The sequence below is a fragment of the Astyanax mexicanus genome, chromosome 12, assembly GCF_023375975.1.
Source record: "Astyanax mexicanus isolate ESR-SI-001 chromosome 12, AstMex3_surface, whole genome shotgun sequence".
Lineage (NCBI taxonomy): Eukaryota > Metazoa > Chordata > Actinopteri > Characiformes > Acestrorhamphidae > Astyanax > Astyanax mexicanus.
Window position 1 is genome coordinate 34,392,556 of NC_064419.1, and position 27,312 is coordinate 34,419,867.

General features: G+C 39.6%; 1 protein-coding gene across 11 annotated transcripts in view; it reads left to right on the top strand.

Annotated features, from left to right (window-relative positions):
• Positions 1-26,126, top strand: part of LOC103030651 (citron Rho-interacting kinase) — an 84,795-nt gene extending 58,669 nt beyond the window's left edge. For 3 of the 11 annotated variants that reach the window (XM_022670426.2, XM_022670436.2, XM_022670427.2), the window contains 23 exons: positions 732-925; positions 1,053-1,188; positions 2,609-2,713; positions 5,702-5,842; positions 6,781-6,888; positions 7,294-7,492; positions 8,400-8,573; positions 8,915-8,938; positions 10,570-10,725; positions 10,891-11,065; positions 12,519-12,607; positions 12,796-12,900; positions 13,090-13,259; positions 15,582-15,662; positions 15,935-16,070; positions 17,090-17,229; positions 17,355-17,447; positions 17,801-17,909; positions 20,951-21,079; positions 21,832-21,912; positions 22,084-22,162; positions 22,439-22,612; positions 24,242-26,126. In XM_022670426.2, coding sequence (XP_022526147.2) covers positions 732-925; positions 1,053-1,188; positions 2,609-2,713; positions 5,702-5,842; positions 6,781-6,888; positions 7,294-7,492; positions 8,400-8,573; positions 8,915-8,938; positions 10,570-10,725; positions 10,891-11,065; positions 12,519-12,607; positions 12,796-12,900; positions 13,090-13,259; positions 15,582-15,662; positions 15,935-16,070; positions 17,090-17,229; positions 17,355-17,447; positions 17,801-17,909; positions 20,951-21,079; positions 21,832-21,912; positions 22,084-22,162; positions 22,439-22,612; positions 24,242-24,599 — 3,156 coding nt within the window. In that variant the 3' untranslated portion in view covers positions 24,600-26,126. The remainder of the gene's footprint in view (positions 1-731; positions 926-1,052; positions 1,189-2,608; positions 2,714-5,701; positions 5,843-6,780; positions 6,889-7,293; positions 7,493-8,399; positions 8,574-8,914; positions 8,939-10,569; positions 10,726-10,890; positions 11,066-12,518; positions 12,608-12,795; positions 12,901-13,089; positions 13,260-15,581; positions 15,663-15,934; positions 16,071-17,089; positions 17,230-17,354; positions 17,448-17,800; positions 17,910-20,950; positions 21,080-21,831; positions 21,913-22,083; positions 22,163-22,438; positions 22,613-24,241) is intronic. The other 8 variants (XM_022670433.2, XM_022670430.2, XM_022670428.2 and 5 more) reach the window with 8 other exon arrangements.
• The last annotated feature ends 1,186 nt before the right edge of the window (positions 26,127-27,312 follow it).

Consider the following 27,312-nt stretch of genomic DNA (forward strand, 5'->3'; position numbering starts at 1 on the left):
TAATGAAATCAATAAGACCTGTTAGACCTGTCACAGTAACTGTTTTTGTTTGAACGAAATATTGTCACAGACATTATAGCAATCAATAACATTATTGTCATTTTAGGATATAATAATAATATAGCAATAGTATATTAGCATAACATTACATTTACACTTAAATTTTCGAAGGAAATTACAGAGACTCGGTTCCGATACATCAGCTCACAGACATCACCCTGGGAGTGATCAGGGGAAAGAACGCCATCTACCCACCCAGAACGAGCAAGACCAATTGTGCTCTCTCAGGGCTCTGGCAGTTGATAGCAAGCTGCATGAGTGGGATTTGAACTAGCGATCTCATGATCAAATTGTGGCAGCACATTAGATCGCTGGTCCACTCGGTGACCCAAAAAACATTGTTTTTAACTGAAGTTGACACACTGGCTAATTGACATTAATAGGCTTCTCTCATAGAAAAAAAACAGAACGTGTAATATTGAGGTCAGCAAAAAATTTTGAGGTCATGTCCATATGTTAAACGATAAATGAATACCATAATTATTGTGACGGATCCAGAGACAAATGAATAATGAATGAAAATGAATCATGGATTTGGTGTTTACATAACGATGCTTTTGTGGACCAGACTTTTAACGGCACACATCACCTCATAATTTGCACATGAATAATCAATCAGTCAGAATGAATTGGTAATGCTCGAGTGGGCGTATTTTTGCGTGTGTGTGTAGAACATAGAAACCCTGAAGACGACGTGCACCATGTTGGAGGAGCAGGTGCTGGAGCTGGAGACTCTGAATGATGAGCTGCTGGAGAAGGAGAGGCAGTGGGAGAGCTGGAGGAGTGCTCTGGAGGAGGAGAAGAACCAGGCCGAGCGCAGATCCAGAGATATACAGAGACAGCTGGACAATGAGAAACAGAACAGGTTACAGCCCACAAGACTGCACACACACACACACACATCAGTGATCATATTCCTTATTTTCAATATTCAAGATTCAATGTAAAGAGCACAATATTGTCAACAGAGGATTTCTCTCCCTGTTTCTCAGGCTGCGTGCTGATCAGCGAACTTCAGAGTCTCGTCAGGCCGTTGAGCTGGCGGTGAAGGAGCACAAGGCTGAGATCCTGGTGCTACAGCAGGCTTTGAAGGATCAGAAACTGAAAGCTGAAGGCCTCTCTGACACGGTATATGTCTGTATGACAGTGATGCGGTCCACATCCCTCAACACTTGACTCAGCCATGGTGGTGGATACACAAATACATAGATTACAGAGTGATTTATATTATCATGCAAGTGATATATCAGTTGGATTTCAGTAAAATAAAATTACATTTATAAAACACAGTCGAGAAGCATACAGGTATTTGACCATGTAACAATGGTGCATAGGGATAAAGTGCAATTAACAATAATCCAATACATATACAGCTCTGGAAAAAAATTAAGAGACCACTTCACTTTCTGAATCAGTTTCTCTGATTTTACTATTTATAAGTTTATGTTTGAGTAAAATAATAAAATAAACAATTTTTAAGTAGTCTTGTATTTTTTACAGAGCTGTATATGGTTGTCATCGGACACACAAACTGTACTACATACATCTTTACATACATCTTTACTAGAAAAAAAATATTTGGTGGTTTTAAATGTTGTTTACAATCAGATATTTTTAGATCTACAGATGTATTAATCTGATCGTTCTGATCATTTACAGTAAATTGTTTTTCTTTTTTTTCTTTTTCATCACTTGCAACACAACATACAATGACCACGTCCAGTCCAGAGTATTACACCAAACAATGTAGATAGGTTTGTGATGTCTAGACAGGCAAATCCACTGTAATCACTTATAATAATCATGTAATCAACAAATAATCATGAGGGCAGTCATCTCAACAGAACTGATGTCTGAAAATAGCCTAAATACCTGAACAAGTTCTTCTGCATCACTCAAGAATAGGCCTGTCACAATAATTGCAATATCGATTTATCATAAAATATCATAAACATAACCTTAATAATTTTTGATAATCATGATATCTGTGTTTATTTGTATGTTTGTTCACACATGTAGCAGTGAACAGTATTTTATTCAGTCATGCTTCAATAACTGTGACTCCATACACACAGTGTGAACTAAAGTAGGTGAAGAAATAAGTATATAATTCCCAAACTAATTATAATAAATGATTAATTCAAACTTTGTTGTCTTTAAGAAAAAAGTGTGTAAATGCCTTTTTATGCTTTTGTGTTTCATTATGTCAGTAGCATTTAATAGAAAAATTAGAAAAATGTTGTGCATCTCAATAATTTCTAGGACAATATATCGTCCACAAAAAAATCTTATCGTGACAGGCCTACTTAAGAATAGCAATGGTTGAATTCACAGAAACAGAAGGATAGCTGTTTGCATGCAGTTACAGGGATACTATTAAACTCAGAATACAAAATAAACTACACACTACACTACTATAGATTTTTCTTCATTCATTTGTTGCTGCATATTTTAAATGATATTGCCAATTGATCTGTTGACCCTTATGTATCTTTAATGAATGGAGGGGGTATTAAAGCTTGATTCTCTTCATTCATTACCCTTTTAGCTAAGTGATCTGGAGAAGAAGCATGCCATGCTGGAGATGAATGCTCGCAGTCTGCAGCAGAAACTGGAGACCGAGCGGGATCTTAAACAGAGGCTGGTGGACGAGGTATTTATTGGGTTACTGCCTTTTAGTTTTTCAGAGAATTGATCTCTGGATGAAGTTGAAGAATATTTTATTGTCAGGGCATGCAGCAGGTTTGATTTCCGCAGTATTGATGAGATTAGGTGCGACGTCACTGTGAAGGGAGTCACATCAATAGCGCAGAAGAGGTGCAATCAATCAAGTAGAGGAAGGTGTGACTCAGCAATAAATTCAACTTTATTACAGTCGGAGGAGATTAGATAACACCAGGGGTAGGCAGAGTGATGTCTTTTTTTATTTTTGAATTTCCAAGTCTTAAATTGCAACATTAAGTGTGCTCACACTAAATCCCCTCTCAAACTTATGACTGCATGAGTTGCATATTAATTTTACTCCATCCTTTTTTCTACTCTCTCTGTCCACTTTTTGAATCCATTGAAATTATTGGAGCACTGTGTATTTTCATAAAAACAAATTTTCTACCTACTTTTACATACATATACTGCCTAGCCAAAAAAAGTCTCCATCTGGATTTATCTAAGCAAATGATCTGGGGTTGATGCTGCAGTTGATCAGGTCTAGATTCAGCAACAGTATGTGCTGAAAGAATGAGGTCAGCTGACTACCTGAATATACTGAATATAGACCAGGTTATTCCATCAATGGATTTTTTCTTCCCTGATGACACGACCATATTGCAAGATGTCAATGTCAGGATTCATGGTGCTGGAATTGTGAAAGAGTGATTAAGGGAGCTCATCATGAGATCTTCATTTTCACACACGGATTGTTCACCACAGAGTTCTGACCTTAACCCCATTAAGAATCTTTGGGATGTGCTGGAGAAGACTTTGTGCAGCTGTCAGACTCTACCATCATTAATGCATTAAAGATCTTGGTGAAACATTGATGCAACACTAGATTGAAATAAATCTTGTGACATTGCAGAAGCTTACTGAAACAATGCCACAGCGAATATGTGCAGCAATCAAAGCTAAAGGCGTTCCAGCAAAATATTAGAGTGTACATATTTACCCTCCTTTCACCCAGTTCTTCAGTGGTCAGGACCCCACAGGATCACCACAGTGTATGTATTTCTAGGAACTACAGTGACACTGACATGGTGGTGGTGTGTTAGTGTGTGTTGTGCTTGTATGCTAGCATGAGTGGATCAATTGCAGAAGTGCTGCTGGAGTTTTTAATCACCTCGGGATAGAGGATGACCTATACAAAGCAAACTGTGCAGCAAGAGATTTAGATTCAGCTTCTGTCTGACATTATATCTATAAGGTGGAGCAGCTAGATATAGGAGTATCTAATATAGTGGACACAGTGTTTAAAAACTCCAGCAGCACTGCTGTGTATGATTCACTCGTAATAGCACAACACACCACTAACACCCCACCATCATGTCAGTGTCACTGCAGCACTGATAACGTCCCACCAGGGTGAAGAACAGGGTGAAAGGGGATAATAAATTATGCAGTGAAACAGAAAGACGATATGTTCAGAGGAGCTGAAAAATGGACAGTGTGTGTAGAAGCAAGGAGGTGGTCTGTGTATATTGTTATCAGTGCTTGCAGTAAGATTGAAAATGGAAGATATTTTGTCACAGATGTTCGCCTATAATCAGTGTCTGATGTTTCTTGGATGAGAGTACAGAAAGAGTCTGGCTGTTGCAACATTGCGTGGCATTTCAGAAATTCATGAAATTAAAGTCAACACTTTCACTGCTAAGGTCACACTCATTAACACGGAAGTCTTCTTCCAGTTGCTAGTTATGCAAATCTGTGTAGTCATGGAAACAAGCCTCAGTCTTAAACCCCAGTCCCAGTTCTAGGAACCCCCATGCTTTCTCGCATTTAGCACTCCAGATTCAACTCATTAACTAATCAACAAGCTCCTCATGTGGTGGAGATGGTGTGGTATAGAATATGCAATGAAGTATACAAAAACATTGAGAACCACAGCTGTTTGATGTTCATAAATCACATATTTTAGCAAAATTATATTTTAGCAAAATGAAATGCGACCATAACAAAATGAGGACCAAAATTTTGATCACACATTCTCTTTTTCAATCACTATTTACATTGTACATTCTCACTGAAGACAGCAAAACTATGAATGAACACGTGGAGTTTTATGTACTTAACAAAAAAATGTGAAATAACTAAAAAAAAAAATATATATATATATATAATATATATAGTTTCTTTAAAATAGCCACCCTTTGCTCTGATTACTGCTTTACACACTCTTAGCATTCTCTCAATGAGCTTCAAGAGGTGGTCACCTGAAATGGTTTTCCAACAGTCTTGAAGGAGTTCCCAGAGGTGTTTAGCACTTGTTGGCCTTTGCCTTCTTCACTCTGTGGTCCAGCTCACCCCAAACCATCTGGATTGGGTTCAGGTCTGGTGACGGTGGAGGTCAGGTCATTTTTTGTTAAGTACATAAAACTCCACATGTGTTCATTCATAGTTTTGATGCACTACAGTGTAAATAGTCATGAAAATAAAGAAAATGCATTGAATGAGAAGGTGTGTCCAAACTTTTGGCCTGTACTGAAGGTACAAAGACCCTAGCACACCAAACACAGTGTCACACATGCAGTGGCACTCATGGACTCCAAACACTGTTGAATTCTTTTTCACATCACAGCTTATATTAAATTAAGACAAAAACATTAGCCAATAAATAGATAATATATGACTTGTTACAAAAAAAATGACATGAAATCCAAGGAATGCAATATTTATAAAAAAAAACATTTCAGTAGGTTTGAGTAGACTGGCTCTGTACAGCTTCTCAATTCTACATTTTGCTCATATGAATGTCTTTATTGGGTTATGTATAAGGAGAGGCTAATCAGCAGATAACATTTGTTGCAGTGTTTTATTTTTAGTAGTATTTAATAAATATCCACAAGCCTATAAAATAAATAACAATTCTTACGAGAGGGTACTGATGTGCACAAATGTGATGCAAGAATTCTGCACTGTTTATGTGCAGCAAGCAAAGTTGCAGCAGCAGCTGGACATGCAGAAGAGCCACATTTTCAGACTGACGCAAGGTTTGCAGGACGCATTGGATCAGACTGATCTACTGAAGACTGAGAGAACAGACCTGGAGTATCAGCTGGAAAACATACAGGTACACCTGCAACACACCATAAATTACATATCAACTTTAAGTAAAATATCAGTCAAAAGTTTGAAGACTGTAAATTCAGTGTTTTTTCTTTATTTTAAAGTTTTCTGCATTGTAGATTAATACTAAAGTCGTCCAAACTATGAAAACAGCTTTAGCTGTTAACTGAGTAAAGCACAGCTGTTAACTGAGTAAAGAAAAAAGTAAAGAAAAATACTTTAGGAAATGAAGGTCAGTCAGTCCAAAAAATGTGCAAATGCAGTTGCAAAGACCATCGAATATGTTATGATGAAACTGGCTCTCATCAGGACCACCCCAGGAAAGGAAGACGAAGAGTTCCGGGTGGGTAGATGGCGCTCTCTCGCCACATCACTAAAAGGGTGATATCCGCAGCACAGGGCATCTATAAGCTGATGTATCGGAACTAAGTCGCTGCGCTTTCCTTCCTTATTGTTATTTAGTGTTATAATTTTATAATTTTATGTTGCACTGTCGTCACTCCTGCACTTTATGTTGTCTATTGCTTGTTGTTCTATGTTGCACCATGGTTCCGGAGGAACGTAATTTCATCACACTGTGTACCTGTACTCAGATGTAATGACAATAAAAGCCTCTTGACTTGACTTGACTCTTGAGTGCGCTGTGATGCTATTCGGCAATGCTGCATCAGCAGCAGCCCGAAAAGAAGCGGTGACTGACTTCACATCTATCGGAGGAAGCATGTGTTAGTCTTCACCCTCCTGGTGTGTTGGGGCATCACTAGTGATAGAGTCCACTAGAGTCCTAATAAGTGGGTTGGGTAATTGGCTGTGCAAAATTGGGGAGAAAATGGGAAAATTAGAAATAAAATGATAGAAAAGTAGGTGTAGGTGTAGAGTAGGTGTGTCTAAACTTTTGACGGGTAGTTATTAATAAATTCTGTAAATTCTGTAACCTTGCAGGCGGTGTACTCTCACGAGAAAGTGAAGATGGAGGGCACCATCACGCAGCAGACCAAGCTGATAGACTTCCTGCAGGCCAAGGTAGACCACCCCTCTAAGAAGAAAAAGGTCAGAGTCTGCTGGGCATTCTCCTCATTAACCCACCTGACTAACTGCTTGCTGAAAACGCTTCTCATCGAAGCCCATATTAGGTGTCCCTATAACCATATAAGGAAGTATGGTCCAAAAGTGCACGTCAACAGTGCATGGTGCACAGTCCATTAGTGATCGTGCCGTTTTTTTCTTCAAATAACAAAAGTGCACTAAAACAACCTGCATGTAAACCCTCGCCCGAGCATCACAGCTGTGCAGATACGTGATGTGATGTGATGTGCAGATAGGGACACCTAATCTGACTGAATATCTAAACCCCTGCACCTTCTGACTGAGTAAGCTACAGTTCTCATGATGTTCAGCTTCAGTTGCTGGATGAAGGAGCCTGGGCGGTTCACTCTGCCTTTATCTCTGTTGCAGGGCATCTTCAGTGGCAGGCGTCGGGAGGACCTGTTGGCGGCGTTGGCTGCCCAGGGCCAGACTCAAGTGCCCACTGTGCCTGTCGTGACCCCTGTGCCCCTACAGTATAGTGATATGAAGGCGGCACTGGATAAAGAACGTGCTCGCTCTTCTGAACTGGAGGAGGCCCTGCAAAAGACACGCATGGAGCTCAGAGAGGGTGAGAAAATCGTTTGGCAGGAATGTAGACAGAGATTATTTGGGGCTGCAAAAAAGGCAGCTCTTCAGTGGAGCTCTGCAAAAAACTGGTGAAGAAAGAGCTGTTGCGTTTGTGTTATTTGGGTTTTGTTTTGGATCCGCTGAGGCTTTACCAATTACTATCATTAAATCTGCCTGCCTGAATGATGAGCCATACTTGCCTGAAGTGACTTCATGTGTGGATTAGTTAAAAATAATAATAATAATAGGAGCAGTACCACTGTTAAGCCAAACTTTTGTCTGTTTTGATTATGCAATATTACACTGATATGCTAAACACATGGGACATAAGTATGTAAATAGATCATTAAGTGTGAGAATGTCCACACCTTTTGTGAGGTGTTATTTTGTGAGACCTTATGGGGGGGTATGTCATGGGGAATCATGGAACATGATGCTTATTTATTTGGCAACATGTAATCTCCATGTAAACTCCATTACATGTATGCTGCAGCTCTTTTTCACTGCAAGCAAAGTAGGGCTGTGAATCTTTGGGAATCCCACACCGTAACACGACACTACACACCCCTCTGTAGCCTAATAGGGAGAGGCAGTAAGAGCAACACCCGCAAAAATACCCAATTTTTGGAAAATGAGAATCGATTCTAAATCGTTCAATGTTAGAAACGCGATTCGAGCTCGAATCGATTTTTTCCTGCACCCCTAAAGCAAAGAGCTCTGGATGTTCCAGCGGACCACTATGAGCTGCCACTTGCCTCAGAGTGATCATATGAGTGTACATATGAAACTGAATCTAAAAGTCCTGGCTGACTTTTAATAGTTTGACTGTTAGCAAAATATTCCTCAATAAATTAAGCAATTTTTAATGTTTGCCCTTCTTTTCTACACCTTAATATCCCTTCTCTCAGCCATGCAGTTTAATAAAGCCCTAGAACATGGTGGCACTCCTGCCACCCCGGGTCTGGCCCGGCAGCAGCTCATGATGTCTACCAAATCCAACAAATCCCCCGAGCATCAGCCCAACCCACCTAACCTGCCCTCCTCCAACGTCAGCCGCCGAAAGGAGACCAACAACCCTGATGGTGAGCAGATACCATCCTTTTAATACCAGTAATTATTCCTTGTAATAATCAACTAGTTACCACATATTGAAAAAATCTCCTTGTATGATAAAAGAAGAACTAGGCCAACTTGGTCTTTTTGTGCATCAGCAGTTTGCAAGTGCTTAGAGAAAAAAAAAGAAAATTGCATAAAGTAAGAAAGTGACAGGGACTTTTGATATAACTGTGGATTGCTTTGATATGATCTTCATTAAGGAAGCAAATGCTTGCCAAATGCATCCCAAATTGGTCACATCTTCTCTGCAGCTTAGTGTTTTTTATGTCTCTCCATATTCATTGTCCTTTTTGTCGCCGTCCTGCAGAAATAAGGAGAGCCACTTCTGAAAGTAAGTTCTTATGCAATCAGCCAGGATTCTCTGTTTTTTTTTTTCTTTCTTTATCTCCAGAGATAAGCTCGCTTTCCGGAAAAGCCAAGCCACTTCATAAGCATCCACTCTAGTTAAATAAATCAAAGCTCTCCTTTGTGTTCCAGCAGTGCTTTTATGAATGAAGTAAAAGGTGGAAGTGTACAGACGGGCAGAATCCAGATTTGGTGTTGATCTGTATTATTTCTACAGCGTGCAAATCAAGACTGAACAATGGTGCATAAATTCAAGTTATTTCCATTATCTAACATTTTAGTCGGTCAAGGACAATGAGCTTATCTCTGAAAGCCGCTGATAGAATCTGCATGTTTTACTTCTCACTCTACACACTTAGAAATGCTAAAAATACGTAGGCCTGTCACAGTAAAAGTTAATGTGCAAATGCATTATTATATCAGTGGCATATAATATCATGGTATTTAAAGGACAATAATATGATTTATCAGTATTATTTCTGGAACAAAATATAATCCAAAGAAAACTGATTATCGTGACACGCCTATACTGTACAGTACAATATTTCAGTAAAAAGCTGCATGTCACAGCTATCATTATAGACAGCTTTGCTTAAGAAGGAGCAATATCTTCCAGATTATTATACTTCTGTTTCTATATATAGTTAAAAAAATGGCTATACTGATGATTTGTTGCTTGCTTTTACAGCACCTATAAAAATATTAACCCCATTTTTTCCTTTGCCTGTTCTAGGCTCTTTCTCAAAGTGAAACAAATTTGCAAAGTCAATGTCAATTCCATAAAAATAATGCATGTAATGTGTATATAATATCAAATAAGTGAGCAGAAATATGCACAAAATGTACTTTTGTCCCAATATTATATGTTATATCACTGGATACACATTCTCCACTTATTCTGAGAATACTAGCACCTGTTAAATTAGGTCAGTCGTGGGCGGCACAACTAGCCACGACTAAAGCGCTGCCACTATGAGCGGGAGGTTGCAGGTTCGAACCCCAGCTCATGCAGCTTTGCCATCAAGCTGCTGGCGCTCAGAGGGAGCACAATTGGCCCTGCTCCCTCCGGGTGGGTAGATGGTGCTCTCTCCCCACATCACTCCTAGGGTGATGTCTGCAGCACAGGGCGTCTGTGAGCTGATGTATAAGAACCGAGTCGCTGCGCTTTCCTCCAAGCACGCTGGCTGCTCGGCAATGCTGCATCAGCAGCAGCTCGAAAAGAAGCAGTGGCTGGCTTCACATGTATCGGAGGAAGCATGTGTTTGCACGTGTTGGGGCATTACTAGTAATAGGGGGAGTCCTAATGAGTGGGTTGGGTAATTAGCCGTGTAAATTGGGAGAAAATGGGAAAAATTATAAAAATAAAAAAATGCAGTCGCTTATTTTACATTATATAGTCTTATTTAATTGACATTACTTTGTAGAAATTTCTTTTCACTTTGACATTACAGAGATGTTTTGTTTGTAAATTCCTGTTGAAAAGCCATACTATATTGACCACGATTCCATTCATAAAAGCAATAAAAGGAAAAAAACATCCAGAGGGACGAATATTTTTTATAAGCAGAATGGCAGATGATCTACAGATAAGTAAGCTTTTTTGTTTTCACTGTTTAGAGTATGCACGACGTGTGAAGGAAAGACTCCATCACAGTACCCACGGTACCCACAACACCCCTCACCGCTTCACCCAGGGGCTCAACATGAGGGCGGCCAAATGCACCGTGTGTTTGGACATCGTCCACTTTGGCCGACAGGCTGCTACCTGTATTGGTATGCTGTACAAAAAAAAACATTTTTAAATCTATTAAGTCATATAGATTATTTTTGTGACCTTTCTTATAATTTAGAATTGATAAGATTTAGATTTGAGTCAGTGGAAGAGACTAATCCTACCCTAACGCTACTGTTTTAACTGTATTTTCTCTTCTGCTTTAGAATGTCATGCTTTGTGCCACCCAAAATGCTCCCCCTACCTGCCAGCTACATGCGGTGTGCCCACTGAGTATGCCCTGCACCTGTCTGAGGCTCTGAGTAGAGAAAAGGGCAGTTCCTCTGGCCTCAAAGACTCCAGTGGACACATGAGACTGGAGGGCTGGATGAAGCAGCCCAGGTCAGAACACACTGCACTGAAAATCTGTTACTGTGGAGCTCAGGTTTCAAAGGTTACCTCACAGCTGCAAAGTAGAAGCACACAGTCAGGAGATTTCCAGGCCCTGCAGAAAATTACTTCCAGACAACAAAAGGAAACAAATCCATTGTAAAGTAGAAGCCAATTTCCACCAGCAGGTGGAAGCTTATACACTAGAAGCTTGCATGCTAATAATAATACACTGCGAATGGGAACGTGACATGAGACCTCACATTCTTAGTATTAAGCATGCACTTGTTTTACTACATCAACCATTGCTTGGACTGTTTTCACCACAGCCAATTGATCACTGCCCAAAAAAATTCAATTTAATTAAACAGATTTCAGTTCTAGAAAATATACTTCTTGCTAAAATAATTGGACAGAACGTTCTGAAATATTAGTCTGACACCAGGAACATTAAATGTGTTCAGCAAAATGTGTTTCACAGTTGACTTCATATTTGTGTCTATGTTATGTATATTGACATTTTGCATAGATTTGCATGGATGCAAAGAGGTATTTAACTCACCACCACCTTTACACACACACACACACACACACACACACACACATACAAACATTACCATGAGCCTACAATTTAAGACATTTGAAGATTTGTCACAATGTCCTGAAAACATAGTGGATGCCTATATGTTCAGTGTCTTCTTTTTCAAAAACCAAACTATAGTCTCTCTAGCATTTACAGATAAAAGAAGTTACTAAAACCCAGCATATTATAACTTAACATGTCTTGGGTAGGTACTAGGAATCTAAAAGCCACCTGAACAGAATCAGTGCACACTGGCATTGATTTGGCCCATCTCTGGAAATGTACAGTAGAGAGCAGCATTTTTGACTTAAATGTTTGGTCAGGTTATATGTAACAAAAATGACTCTTAAACTCAGGGATATGTTTAATAGTGAAAGTAAGAGCTTTTCCATGTGCATAATTCGCAGAAATCTCATTGCATTTAAACTAAACAGCAGAGTAGGCTTAAAAAACTCTTTTCAGTGAGGCTAACTGGCACAAAAGGTTCAGTTTGTTAGGGAGCATAAAGATTTGCCTTTAGAGCAATGGAAGAAGGTCATTATTCCAGAGTGAATTCCTCAATGTATGTCTGATTATGGTGGTGGAGAATGTGTTGTAACATGTTGCTCCAAAATTTCCAGAAGTGTCCATTTATGTTGAGATCTTAAAGATGACTCAAAAGGCCATTGTTTTCATATCAGGTTGTGAATGTGAGCTTTCAGTGCAATTTTCAACACCTTTTTATTGATATCTTTCTGAAAGATTAAAACACAGAGGTCAAATTAATAACTTTTTTTTACATTCAGATCAGTTGTTACACTTTTCTCCTTTAATTTGGCACTTAACATATATGGAATTACTAACACTTTGATTGTTATAATTGTATTTTCTTCCTGTTTGTAGGAATGCAAAGCGTGGGCAGGGATGGGAGAGGAAATACGTGGTGCTGGAAGGGAATAAAGTTCTCACCTATGAGGCCGAGCCCAGAGAAGGTCATTATTTCCTTTCAGCTTTAACTGGATTAACTGAAATGCTTAATTAAGCTCACACACATTCATACACTCGCAGTGCACAGTAGTCAGCAGCTAATCCACAAACTGGCTCTTCACACTGTAAATCATTTTGTCTTTTAGTATATTTTGGTATTTAGCAGTGTGCTAACTGCTCTGCTGGGTTGTAGAGTCAGTGAAACCTGTGGACGAGCTTGACCTTTGTCTTTCGGACGGGGAGATGATTGTGCACAGCGCTGTGGGCGGCTCGGAGCTGACCAACACAAGCAAATCCGGTAAGAGCTTCTCCCACTGAGCCATACGGGCTTGTTTTCGGCCAGAGAGAAGAGCAGAATGACAAACAAGATGACTGTGCCAGAAAACTCTGAATGACTGTGTGAATACATTTGGAAATACATCAGGCTTTTGAGCTTGAATCCCTGTGCCAGTGTGAGGTGTATTAATGGAGGTGTTTGGATTTTCAGATGTGCCGTTCGTTCTGAAGCTAGAGTCTGTCCCCCATGCGTCATGCTGGCCAGCGCAGACTCTGTACCTCATGTGCTCAGGCTTTCCAGAGAAGCAGCGCTGGGTGGCTGTGTTGGAGGCCATCGTGGCCAGTGCCCGAGGAGCCCGCGAGAAAGCAGAGGCCGATGCAGTGAGTGAATCAAAAAACTGATACACTAAATTCTCCTTGATCCTGGTATACAGTGGACAGGTCACAGTTTATATACATTATTATATAGTACAGTATAGGTCATGTCTTAAAATAAAAACAATTCTGTTTCTAATTCTCATCAAATAGAGAGTTTGGCCAAAATTTGGCCAAAGGTCGAATATCAAATATGTTTTTTTCATTTTTTTAATTATTAAATAAATTATATAGACATAATAGCCATTATACATTTGTTTTATAATTTAAAATAGTTATTGAACACATTTTTAAAATACAGATGCGATTTTTTTAACAATGCAATTTTATTAAGAAATGTACCTCAGTAGAGCTATTTAGGCAGGTGAAATTTACACAGAGAAAGACAGATATTTTTTGGTTTACAGTCAAATGCTAAGACTAGGTTAGCTTAGCTAATGTTACCATCCTAGCCCTGTACAGCTGCTATCTTTCAGCTGGAAAATAAGCAATTTGTAAAGACGTAGAGAGGGGGGACATTTCACCACTGTCCAGTTTTACATAACATTTGTGAGGCAGATAATTATTTGCATAATGAATGAAAAAGCACGGCTACAAGTTTATTTTTTTTTTCGTTACATGCAGTGGTGTGAAAAAGTGTTTGCCCCCTTCCTGATTTCCTGATTTTTTGCATGTTTGTCACACTTAAATGTTTCGGAACATCAAACCAATTTAAATATTAGTCAAAGACAACACAGGTAAACACAAAATGCTATGTTTAAATGAAGGTGTTTATTGTTAAGGGAGAAAAAAAATCCAAACCTACATGGCCCTGTGTGAAAAAGTGATTTTCCCCTAAACCTAATAGCTGGTTGGGCCACCCTTAGCAGCAACAACTGCAACAGAGCATTTGCAATAACTTGCAATTAGTCTTTTACAGCGTTGTGGAGGAATTTTGGCTCCACTCATCTTTGCAGGATTGTTGTAATTCAGCCACATTGGAGGGTTTTCGAGCATGAACGGCCTTTTTAAGGTCATGCCACAGCTTCTCAAACGGATTCAGGTCAGGACTTTGACTAGACCACTCCAAAGTCTTGATTTTTTTTTTTCAGCCATTCAGAGGTAGACTTGCTGGTGTGTTTTGGATCATTGTCATTGTCACAGCAAGTCTTCCAGGCCCTGACGCAGCAAACAGCCCCAGACCATCACACTACCACCACCGTTTTACTGTTGGTATAATGTTCTTTTTCTGGAATGCAGTGTTTCTTTTACGCCAGATGTACTGGGACACACACCTTCCAAAGAGCTCAACTTTTGTCTCATCGGTCCACAGAATGATTTCCCAAAAGTCTTGGGGATCATCAAGATGTGTTCTAGAAAAATTGAGACAAGCTTTAATGCTCTTTTTGCTCAGCAGTGGATTTCGTCTAGGAACTCTGCCATGTAGGCCATTTTTGCCCAGTCTCTTTCTGATGGTGGAGGCATGAACACTGAGCTTAACTGAGGCAAGTGAGGCCTGCAGTTCTTTGGAAGTTGCTTTGGGGTCTTTTGTGACCTCTTGGATGAGTCGTCGCTCCGCTCTTGCGGTAATTTTGGGCGGCCGGCCACTCCTGAGAAGGTTCACCACTGTTCCATGTCGTCGCCATTTGTGGACAATGGCTCTCACTGTGGTTTGCTGGATTCCCAAAGCTTTGGAAATGGCTTTATAACCCTTTCCAGACTGATAGATCTCAATTACCTTCTTTCTCAATTGTTCCTGAATTTCTTTGGATCTTGGCATGATGTGTAGCTTTTAAGGATCTTTTGGTGGACTTTACTTTGTCAGGCAGGTCCTATTTAAGTGATGTCTTGATTGAGAACGGGTGTGGCAATAATCAGGCCTAGATGTGGCTAGAGACAGTGTAATCAGGTGTCAGAAACCACAGTCACGATACATTTTAACAAGGGGGCAATCACTTTTTCCACACAGGGCCATGTATGTTTGGTTTTTTTTCTCCCATAATAATAAAACACCTTTATTTAAAAATAGCATTTTGTCTTTACCTGTGTTGTCTTTGACTAATATTTAAATTGGTTTGATGTTCCGAAACATTGAAGTGTGACAAACATGCAAAAAAATCAGGAAATTAGGAAGGGGGCAAACACTTTTTCACACCACTGTAGTTAAGGTTATGTTGTGATGTGCAAATGTTAAGAGACATTTTAATTTCCCTTTCACCAAAGTTTTTTCTGGAGGTCTCCTGATGTGTGAATATTCCAATACTTCTGATAAATGTGTAACGAAATCTGTGTTCATGGTGAGCCAGTTGATAACTAACAGGTCTGACCTTTTCTGGACACTTCGGACAGAAGTTGCTGGGTAATTCTCTGCTCAAACTGGAGGGAGACGACAGACTGGACATCAACTGCACTCTCCCCCTCACTGACCAGGTACCAGGATACATATAAGAACTACTGACATTTATAGTAAAGTAAAGGTTTAATTTACCACTTTTTAGCATGATTAATTAATGTTCTGCAGTCCCATGACTTTTGGCATGTACACTCATATAATGTTATTTAGGGTTTTGTAACATAGACCATTTATTACTATTAGCTCACAGTTCAGTTTAATTAAAGCGGATTAAACCAGAATGTAGGTATAAAATCACATAATTTGTTGTTTTCGTTAATGATTATTTCTGTCTTTCCTGCGCTTTCAGATTGTGTTGGTGGGTTCAGAGGAGGGTCTGTACGCTTTGAACGTCATTAAGAACTCGCTGACTCACATCCCAGGCCTTGGTTCTGTGTTCCAAATCCACATCATCAAAGAGCAGGACAAGCTGCTGATGATAGTGGGTGAGTGAAGCTTCAGCACCTGGCTTCTTCATGTAACGCTTCCAGTGACGCATTCACTTATCATACAACAAACACAGCAATGGTGATGGCCCCATTTGAACACAACAGATACACAGTATGGGCACAAGTATTGAGACACTTCCTCATTAATAATTTAAAAAGGATTGAACTTAATTTTGGTCTTCCCATTGTCTTCAGAAGAACCAGCTGATGTAACTTCCTGTTGTAGATGTGACTTGTAGAATGTTTTAAATCTTTCAGATGGGGTAATGTGTTACGATAACAGGACTGAGTTAAACCCAGGGACACAACTAAAATCTGTATTTTTTTTACTTAAATATTATGGATTTATTATGAAAAAAATATTTTTAAAGCATAGATGGGATTTGGACTCACACAACAATGCAAAAAAAACAACGCCGTTTACAATGCCGGTGTGTGGGGGGGGTGAGTCTCTAGGTATCCGTGGCAGCAGCACACAGTGGAGCGGAGCGGAGGGAGGCGGAGTTTAGTGTTGATGTGTGTGACAGACATGTGAATTGGACATTTATGGAAATTCTGAACAAATCGCATCCTGTATTGGTTCAATATGGGGCACAACATTTAGTTGCGAAATAAAGAATGATTCTATATTTTACAGGACGGGTGGCAACCCTATCACCACGCCACCTTATCTCAAACTCCGCTTCAAACTGCTCTAGTCCAAACATAGAAAAAATAAATTAATTGAATTGAGAGTTATTCTATTCTATTGGTAATAATAATTCTCTATAGGAAATAGACATGCTGCGAGTGCATTTGCACATCTATGGCAGTAAAATGGCGACAATATAGCTGAACGCATTAATTATAGAAGGGCTGTCCAGAAACAGTAGGACATATACTGTACATATAGGGACATATATTTAAATGCACACTAATGCTCATATCAGTCACTATAGGCAGCAATTGCTACATGAGTTGTGTTAAAAAAAGAGGAGTGTACTGTATGGTATGTACTAACACACTTTGTCCTGCAGGGGACGAAAGGGCACTATGTCTGGTGGAGATCAAGAAAGTGAAACAGTCGCTGGCCCAGTCCCACCTCCCAACCCTGCCTGAAATTGTGCCGTACATCTTTGAGACTGTCAAGGGCTGTCACCTTTTCGCCGCAGGCAGGGTAAGACTGCTGCCTCCGCAATTCTACTGACTGACACTCCACAGTCTATTTTTGGCCCACACTGACTGTGTCGTACTGTAAGTTACTGAATTCCTGTCGTTTTTTTTTACCCTTTCTGTCTTCAGATCGAAAATAACTCCTGCATTTGTGCAGCGATGCCCAATAAGGTCACAATCCTGCGCTATAACGACAATTTAAGCAAGTTCTGCATCCGCAAGGTGAGCGTTTTGTCTGTTTCTCCATTACGCAAAGCCCGTTACACAAAGCCAGCATCCACCTCCATCACCCACATGCAGTTATAACCATCAACCATCTCAAGATAATGTATTTTGTAAGCTGAGTTTGAGAGAAACAGATTGTACTAATCGCTTAAACTCCCTAAGCAGTTATTCTCCAAACAGCATTTACTTCCGACATGTTCTCGCCTTCTGGTCTGGCCATAATGACCTCCCAAGGGGCTAGGGCTCCGCACAGACAAGTACACTCTTGCCCCTAATGATCAGTATGTGAGTGTGTGTGTGTGTTTCTCTCTAACTCTCTTTTCCGTTCTCTCACTCTCTTACTCTCTCAGGAGATTGAAACCCTGGAGCCATGTAGCTGTATTCACTTCACCAGCTACAGCATCATCATCGGCACCAACAAGTTCTATGAGATTGAGATGAAGCAATATGTGCTGGAGGGTAGGTGGATCAATAATGAGCTTTCAAAGGATGTAGGCTGATTGTTTTTCATCCTTGACTTTAGACTGAGATACATGATCTATTTAGAGAGCAGTTATGGCTGCAGGCAGTGTTTATAAAAGGTTGACATCAGTGATGGTATAGTTACTTTGAAAAAGTAATCCGATTACTGATTACTGATTACTCCTTTAAAAAGTAACTTAGTTACTTTATGGATTACTTGATTTTAAAAGTAACTAAGTTACTGTACAAGTTACTTTATTAGTTACTTTCAGCAGCTGCAGACACCACCTCCCGCCGCCTTAACATAAACATTATAACCAGTTTTGCCAATACTCCCTTTACTGGAAAATGCATTTTTAACAGCAACAATGTATCTCTAGACATTTAAAGTTGAACTATTTCCTGAAAAAATAAGTTTTTTAATAAAAATAAAAGACCATTTCTCTTGAATTAACTTAACATAAATTATTTTTTTTTATAAAAAATAAAATATGGTCTTTCTTGATTTCACTTAACATAAATACTTGTTTTTATAAAAAAGAAAAATAAAGAAAGTCTTTCTTGACCTGAAATATTTAACACTGTAAATCTGAACATTGACCTTGTTGTTCTCTGCAGGGCAGCAAAGAGTGGTTTTATAAAACAAATCAGTGTATATGGTCTAGGCCAGGGATCACATATATGCGGACTGCGGTCCGGGTCCGGACCCAGACGTTGTCCAGTGCGGACCCAAATCAGTAAACTACTGAAAAGTATTTAATTTTGACAGCGTTCATTTAAAGAGTCAGAACGTTTCTTGTCTTTACGGTATGTGCGCTCTGCGGCACAAAATCTTCAAACGCTCTCCTCTGCCAATCAGATCTGTGCAGACCGCTGCCCTGGCTAGTGAATTGGGACGCGGCCGGGAAAAACCGCCCGAGAACTTGCTGAAAAACGAGAACAGGCGGAAATTAAAGACACGCCGAGCGCGAGAGAGAGACAGGGGAGGATTGTAAAGGTGACGGGAAAGGGAGCGGTGTGTGTGTGTGTGTGTGTGTGTGAGAGAGAGTGAGGTGGAGAGAGAGAGAGAGAGAGAGAGAGAGAGAGTAACGCACAGTGACTTGGATAAGTAACTTTAATCTGATTACTGGATTGGAAATAGTAACGCGTTAGATTACTCGTTACTGAAAAAAAGGGTCAGATTAGAGTAACGCGTAACTCTAAGTAGAGACTAAGTAACGCGTTACTGACATCACTGGTTGACATATAATATAAAACTACAGCTATATGTCCACAATGTTCACATTGAATATACATCATTATGACACTGAAAAACACTAAGAAGAAGTACTGTAGAGGAGATTCTTATCAGTTTCAAATAGCCAAGAGCTAGAGATTTTTAGCCAATGACTAGAGATAAAATGAACAAAGTGGTTCCATTACCTTCTATTTTATTGAAATATAGCCAAAACTATCTGCCATTTTTGTTACATTTGCAACCAGATTCTGTGCAGGAGAAACAGAACCAGACTCATCTATCCATTAGGTAATGTGATGAAATGAGATGGAAATTAAGCAGTTTGATATTAAAATTGATGATTTGACCACTGTTTGATGGGTGGAGTTACACAACTATATAACCATATATCTATAACAGCTATACAGCCAGCCAGCATCTGTGACTTTACTGTTAAGAAAAAAAAATGCTTTTTTTTCTGCAGTCATTGTTTTCTGCAATTTATTTGCACGTAAAGTCAGGTCAGGTATAATGATTTTTGGACACATAAGTCAATAGTTGGCAGTAAATGCATGATGAAAAATGCCCAGAAATATTGCCACAACTTCACTTTCCTTACACACCGACTAAATTATTGAAACTTTTTCAAAATTGTGCTGAAGATGGTTACAGTCTCTAAATTCACAATTTTACATGCCGTCATGCATTTCTAGCATTCTATTCAGTTGTGGAATGCTTCTTGGAGTGACTGTTGCATTTACACTGCTATAGCATGTTGCTGAAATGCACCTTAAACTACATCCTGAAGTGGTGCCTGTATGTTTTAAATTCACTGGGTGTGTTTACACTTTTGTCATATTTTTATGTGGTTTGGCCTTATCCAGATTTAATCCTGATATTCATAAAGGATGAAGTAATCAGGTGTAACAGTCCAAATTGTGATTGGCAGGTTACATACACTCATTGCACATATGAATGTCAGGGTAATAGTGAAGCCAGTGATCCAGTCAACCCCAAGAGCACTGTACCACCTGTTAAGCATGGTGGTGGTAGTAACATTCTCTGGCATTGCAGAACATGGATGGGTAAAGGAAAAACATCTCACATCTTCATAAACCATCTTCTCGACAATTGAAACTTAAACACAATTTGGTGTTCTTTCAGGACATTGACCACCAAGACACTTCAAAAGTGGATGTGGAGTGGAAAAAAACAGCCATTCACTTTAAGCTTCTAGGATTGTCTTTCAAAAGTCCTGACCTCAAGCATGTGGAATGTGCTTAAAAGTCAAATCCATGCCAAGAAATCAACAAACTCAAACAAAAATTCTGCCAAGAATTGTTGTCAGATATCCAACCAGAATTTTGCCAGAAGAACATCTTCTTTGTCCATATTGAGTGTATGTAAACATCTGAATTACAACTGTATATAAAACACTTGATTTATGGAAACACAGACAGAAACTCAGAAGCACAACCTGGAAAATAAAATTTGTATCCTTTGGGGATACTCGCAGATCAGGACAGTAACAGACACTGTAATTGGGCAGTGAGCATTTTTCCATACTGCAGTGAGGTATATATTTAAAATGATTCAGTGGGTCCAGGTCTACACAAGGGACCAGGATCATGCTAGAAATAATAGATTTAAACTACTGAGTCTGTTACCATGAGTGGCTTTGTGCCTCCAGATTTCTAGCCCCACTGCTATAACAGCACAGCAGAGCAGAGTGATTTACGGTAGAACAGGAGAACGCAGCTGTGGTTGATCAGCTGGTGGGATGTTGTTAATCATCATCTGCGATTATTTGCTGTCGTTACAGAGTTCCTGGATAAGAATGACGTGTCTCTGGCTTCTGCTATGTTAACCACATCCTCCTACAGCTTCCCCATCGCCATCATGCAGGTGTCCAGCACCCCTCAGAAAGAGGAGTACCTGCTCTGCTTCCACGGTCAGATGCAGCTTTATTTATTGCTCATTTGTTCAACTTGGAATTAATATGTGTAAAAAACCCTGAAACAAACCAAAATGATCATTCTTTTCCACATCAGCCTGTTTAGCGCCTGTAAAATGATGTCATGTATGTCCATGATCAAATTTAATTTTTATGCATTATTTGAATCTGCATCATGCGTTTGCTCATCGATTACTTTTACATCCTTCTTCTTAATACTACTACTACTACTACTAATAATAATAATAATAATGATACTACTAATAATACTAATACTAATCATAATAACATTGTCTCTAAAATCAATAGTACTGTAGTTTCCAAATACATAATCATGCATGTGTTTGATAAAAAGGTAGCAACACTATAAAAATGCTACATTTGCAACAATAATTGTCATCTATGGACAAACGGGACAGTTTATACCCTCCAAGAAACAACCTGATGTGGTAATAAATTAAAATGATTACAGATTATTTTTGTAGTTCAAGTAAAATATTCTGTTTCAGGCGTTCAGTAAGGAGTTGTATGAATTGGAGTAAGGAGTTGTATGACTGAAGCCAGTCCTAGACTAAACTGCAGTGCTTGTAGTTAATTACCATTAGAAATTCCCTTATAATAATAAAATTTATGTAATATGAAATAATAATTGGATGATTATTTTTATGTGTTGCCTAAATTTATGATGCAAATGGCCAGGCCTTAGATTCTAAGCCTCAAAAATATGCATGTTATGTTCACACCTGCAGAGTTTGGAGTGTTTGTGGATGCTTATGGCCGCAAAAGCCGCTCAGATGAACTCAGATGGAGTCGTCTTCCTCTGACTTTTGGTAATGGCAAAATTCACTAGTCTTGATTGTAGTTTATTAAAACATTAAAGAGCATGTATTCGTCCATTATATTAAAGACAAAACTCAAATAGTTATGTTTTACTACCGTGTTTAATTTTTTTTGTTGTTGCTTTAATGTGCTTAAATATTAAATTTCCCTTTGATCCCCAGCCTTTAGAGAGCCATACCTGTTTGTGACCTACTTCAACTCGCTGGACGTTATTGAGCTTCAGGGACATGCTGCTCTTGGGTACGTCACCCACATACTACTATTCATCTTTTAAAACTAGCATGGGACGTTTCTGTCAGCAACAAACATGGAAACACTGCAGAAAGTTGTGATTAGGTACTAATTACAATAAATTAAATGGCCAGAGTTTCTCCTTTATTGTGTCCATGGTTAGTTGTTTGCCCCTTATGATTTCCAGTGGCAATGCTTAATTCTCTCCATTTCCATAAGATATGGTAAAATAAGTTAAAGGTAATGATATTAAATGTAAAGTACTGTCATTTTCTGTGCACTCAGGCCTCCTGCGCTTGCTCACCTGGACATCCCTAACCCACGCTTCCTGGGCCCAGCCATCTCATCAGGTGCCATCTACCTTGCCTCCTCCTACCAGAATAAGCTGAGGGTGATCTGCTGCAAGGGTCACCTGGTGCGGGAGTCGGGCGAGCTGCAGCGGACAGGCTCCAGCAGGAGGTGCACATCTAACCTAATCTTTCCTTGTCACTGGAACACATTTACAATGGCATTAAATATTGATGAGGAATAACTGGTTACAGTAGTATGTCGGTAAGCTCCCTGGACCAAAAAAACTCCACATGCATTGTTTCTTCTCCAGTACTTAGTTATACATCTCTTTGTATCAATAGCTGCATCACTTTCAAGAGCGAATGTTTAGCCCACTTCCACCAGTTTTCTTTATACTGAGGTTGAACAAAATACTCCCATATTCTAGGATGATAAGTGTAGAGGTCCACAGACATAATAAAACCATGGACCACCAAAATTACCAGAGCTTAATCCCAATTTTTATTTTAAAATCACTTTATCCTTTACCCTCGCTTGATCAATCCAAAAAATGTAAAAGCGTGTCCAATATACAATGTCCTGATTCCCATCAGGACATGCTGTGTTCCAAACCCTCAAGATTTGTTGCATTTCTCGGCTGCTACGTCTGCACTGTTCCAAAATGAAGACCTCTATGAATGCAGCTGATGTTTTGAATAATTTGAAAGACGCAGCTGATATATCCTTGGTCTTCGGTTATCCACAATATTCTGTGGATGTACAACTAAAATGTGGAAACAATCTAGAAATTGGGTGATATGGTGGAAAATTATGCCTCTGAATTTATAAATTATTTCTGTGAAGAAATGAAAAAGCACAATAAAGCCTTGTTGTGACCAACAGGTTTCAAGTAGGACTTATAGGACAGTTCTACTGAGGACCCACACTACCTCGATTGCAGCCTTGCAACACTTTGACATGCAGCTTATTTGATTTGTGCATGCCAAGGAGTCATCATCAGTACGCAGGAAAATCCCCACAATTGTGCGATAAGTCTGTAAATTAGGGATGCACCGATACCACTTTGTCCTTACAGATACCGATACCAGCTTTTCTGGTATCGACCGATACCGAGTACCGATACAGATACCAACTGTCTTATCCTGAATAAGATATAATAACCTGATACAGATACCAACTGTCTTATCCTGAATAAGATATAATAACCTGATTGGCTGCTCAACAGTTTCCACCTTTTTTTGAAAGATCTGTTAAGATGATTGGCTGCAGTAGATAATGATTGACAAGGAGCTCCTGTTGTCAACTTAAAATTATTAAAAACATGTAATGATCAAAATATGGTAAAAAACCAGGAAAATCTTTAGGCGCTTTTCAGATTTTCTATTTTTATTATTTTTATTACAAGATATATGTGCAGTGTTCCTTTAAGAGCCCCCATCCCCCCTCCGGCAGATTTCTCTGCTCTCTCAGAGTCTCTGGTTTACTGTTTACCCTGCTATTTTTTACTTCCGCATTCCAAACCCGGAAATGGTATCGGCCGATACCCATTGCCTACTGTAAATGTGCTGTGAAATGTGAGGACTAAAATGAACAGGTAACCGTTGGAAGCCAAGGGGCGCATCACTAAGTATTAGAACAGGAATTATTCATGTACCTGATTTTATGTCCACTATACAGTTCTTGCTACAGTCCAAACAGTAGATCAGGGTTTTCAACTCCAGGACCTTCAGAAGACCCCTGTGCTGCACATGATCACCAGTCATTTAGCACATTTACAGCCCATTCTTTAATCCACAGCAGCCCAAGCAAATGCGGCCCACCAACTTACAACGAACACATCTCAAAGCGGCTGGCCTCGGGACCCGGGTCTCAAGACGGTGGTCTACACCGCGAGCCCAGCACGCCGCACCGTTACCGGGAGGGTCGCACAGAGTTCCGCAGAGACAAGTCCCCCGCCAGGCCGCTGGACAGAGAGAAGTCTCCGGGCCGTGCCGTGCTGGACAGCCGCAGGGAGAGGTCGCCGGGGCGGGCGTTTGACGAACGTGAGAGAGACAGGGAGCGATCACGCCTGCACAATAGCTCAGTTCGCACCCAACTCACACCCGTCAACAAGGTACGCATGAAGCACTGCCATGTTAACTGCGTGTCCTTCTAGGGACATAGGAAAGGATTTTTTTTTTCAGGATTTAAGCTGCCATACATCAATTCAGTCAGTACCTTCTACTGATCTTGTAATAGTTTACAGCTCTGTACACACACCTGTGCCTGACTGAGAATGCTCTTAAGAACCTGTAGTTGTAAGAAATCAAAACCTGTGACAAAAGAAAACCCAGTTAAACTCCTGGAAATGTAATCTCTCTAATGTATTAATTCACTGTGACTTTGGTGAAGCTTCCGTTAGTAACGTTTGTGTTTCTGAGCCTAGCTCTCTTGAGGCGGAGCGGGCAGCCTGCTGAACTGTGTGACCTCTCTGTCCCGGTGCTGGTGTAGGTGTGGGACCAGTCTTCAGTGTGAGAGCGCCGCGGCCAGCTGGAGTAAGAGCCATCGTCCACTCCCAGCATGGATGGACATGCCACTTTACAGGCATCTCTTTAAACACAGCTATTCCATCATCCCATTGCCTGTAATGTGAGCAAGAACCATGTTGTAATTTTTTGTAACTTAGCTGTTGTCCAAATATACTTGCACCTAGACGTTTTGCTCACATACTTGCATACAATGCCGGTTTACAAACGATGAAGGCCCCTGGTTTGTGAAAGACTGTAAACAATAGAACACACAATAGTTGTGAATCCCGTAACTATAGAAAAATAAGCTGAATGCACACCACATCATTACTGTAAATATATTGATTCCAACTTTTCTAGTTAAAAAAAAAAAGGTACAATAGTTGAATGACAAAGCCAGGTCTATTTTTTATGAAAAAATGTGTTTGTATAGAGTTCAAACTAAAGGTTTCCTACAGACAAAGCTGATGTTTTCACATTATCACAGTTATATAACAGTTATCACAGTTTAAGCTTGCTGCTTTTTCAAAACTGTCCATCAGCTTTTTGGACGGGCAGTTTTGCAAGAGCCTGACAGCAGATGTAACCGAACTGCACACTGCATATACTGATGCTAATGTAACTCTTTAAGCTTCTAGAACTTTTTGAAAAAGAGACAGGTCATGTTCTCGCTACAAGTGTCCTTGTGCTGTTGCAGTAATCGTATAGCATTTTGTTGAAACAGTATAAACGAACGATCATATTAGCTTTTACTGACACACTGTTGACTGACTCCAAGAAGTCTACTGGGCTCTTCTGGAAACCTTTTCGCTGCTTAGTGTACAGACGTCCTGTTCTGCTGTATGGTGAAATTAACGTCCAGTAGCCCTCAGGGTTTGTATAAGAACTATTACTGATTACTGCTTCCTTATTGTGTAGGATCACAAGCACAGCCACAGTATAGCTCCCTATGCTCCCCCACCTTGTTTATTTTTATTTATTTATTTATTTATTTTTGTCATCACAGATTTTAAGCAAATACTTGAGTGTTCACATCAAACGCATGAGTACCTTCTTCCTCAATTTTGGGAAGCCGTGTCATGTATCCACTTGATATGGATTGTTATACATATTGATGTTTTTTTTCCTTCTTTTTTTTGTAAATCTGTTAAAGTACATTAAACACTATAACGCTATGAACTGTTTCTCTTGTATTATTATTAACATCCACTCTCCAATAGAAATCAGAATTAGAACAAAATAGCAACAAACATTTACTGATCTACAATTAGTTCTTACCTTGCGATGTAAATGTTTGAAATATGTTCTAGGCCTGATAATAACACTCTGACCAAAGCCAAACGTATTACTCTGTCACATGAATTACACACAGAACCTATGATCGCAGCATTTGCAGGACAAAACACATCAACATATTATAAATTATACAAGTCAGAGACTGCTACAGTTAATTACAGTATACAATATCCTTAAACTGCATTGAAGTACACTAAACGCGTCAGGGAGGCAAGCTGGACTCGACTGTTTATATTTGTGAAATGTGCAACTAAAACTCACAGAGAAAAGAAATTACAAAGCTTTAACCCCATTCTCGACAGTGCAGCTTTCGATTCCAAACTTCCATACTGTGAGTAGCAGAGCTAACAAACACCAATAACCACGCCAAACAGCGAACATGCAATAAGTTACTAGTTTTTAGTGCTGGATAAGCAGCTCTTCTTGGTTGTGTTTCTACTTTAAAGGTCACCTTCCGTCGTTTTTTCTTTCATTTTAAAATGTCTAGTTGTGGTCTCTAGTATGAATGAATGACATGTGAGCCGTTTTTGTAAAAAAAAAGTGCTCAGGTGTCTCTGTATAGCTCTTTTTTAACCTCTTACTGCAGAAGCGCCCTCTAGCGGGCCCGCCGGCGGGCCCGTTCTGACTATGTAAATTAGAACGCTTAAAAGCGTCAAATATTCTAAACATACCGACCAACTAACCAACTCATATTCATTAGTACTACTTTAACTACCTGCATGCAAATTTACAGCCATCTACATGAAACCAGTCGCCAGAAATCGCCAACTGAAAACAGCCTGTTTTTTCACATTGTTTACACGAGAAACACGCCTCCCCAACAAAATAGCCTTATAAAATAATATTAGTGTATAAAATAACATCATATTATATTATTGAAAATTCACTTACTATCACAGCATCCACAATACAGCACTGAACCGCAGGTAAAATATCCATAAAGTCCTTTATTTGCCTGCTCACGGCTCCTCAAAAACATGCGTTTAGTTTCAGCGCAGCCGTAACGTCGTATTCTCAAGCTCCCAGCGACTACACAATGGAATATTTTCCGTAAAGTTGTACGTG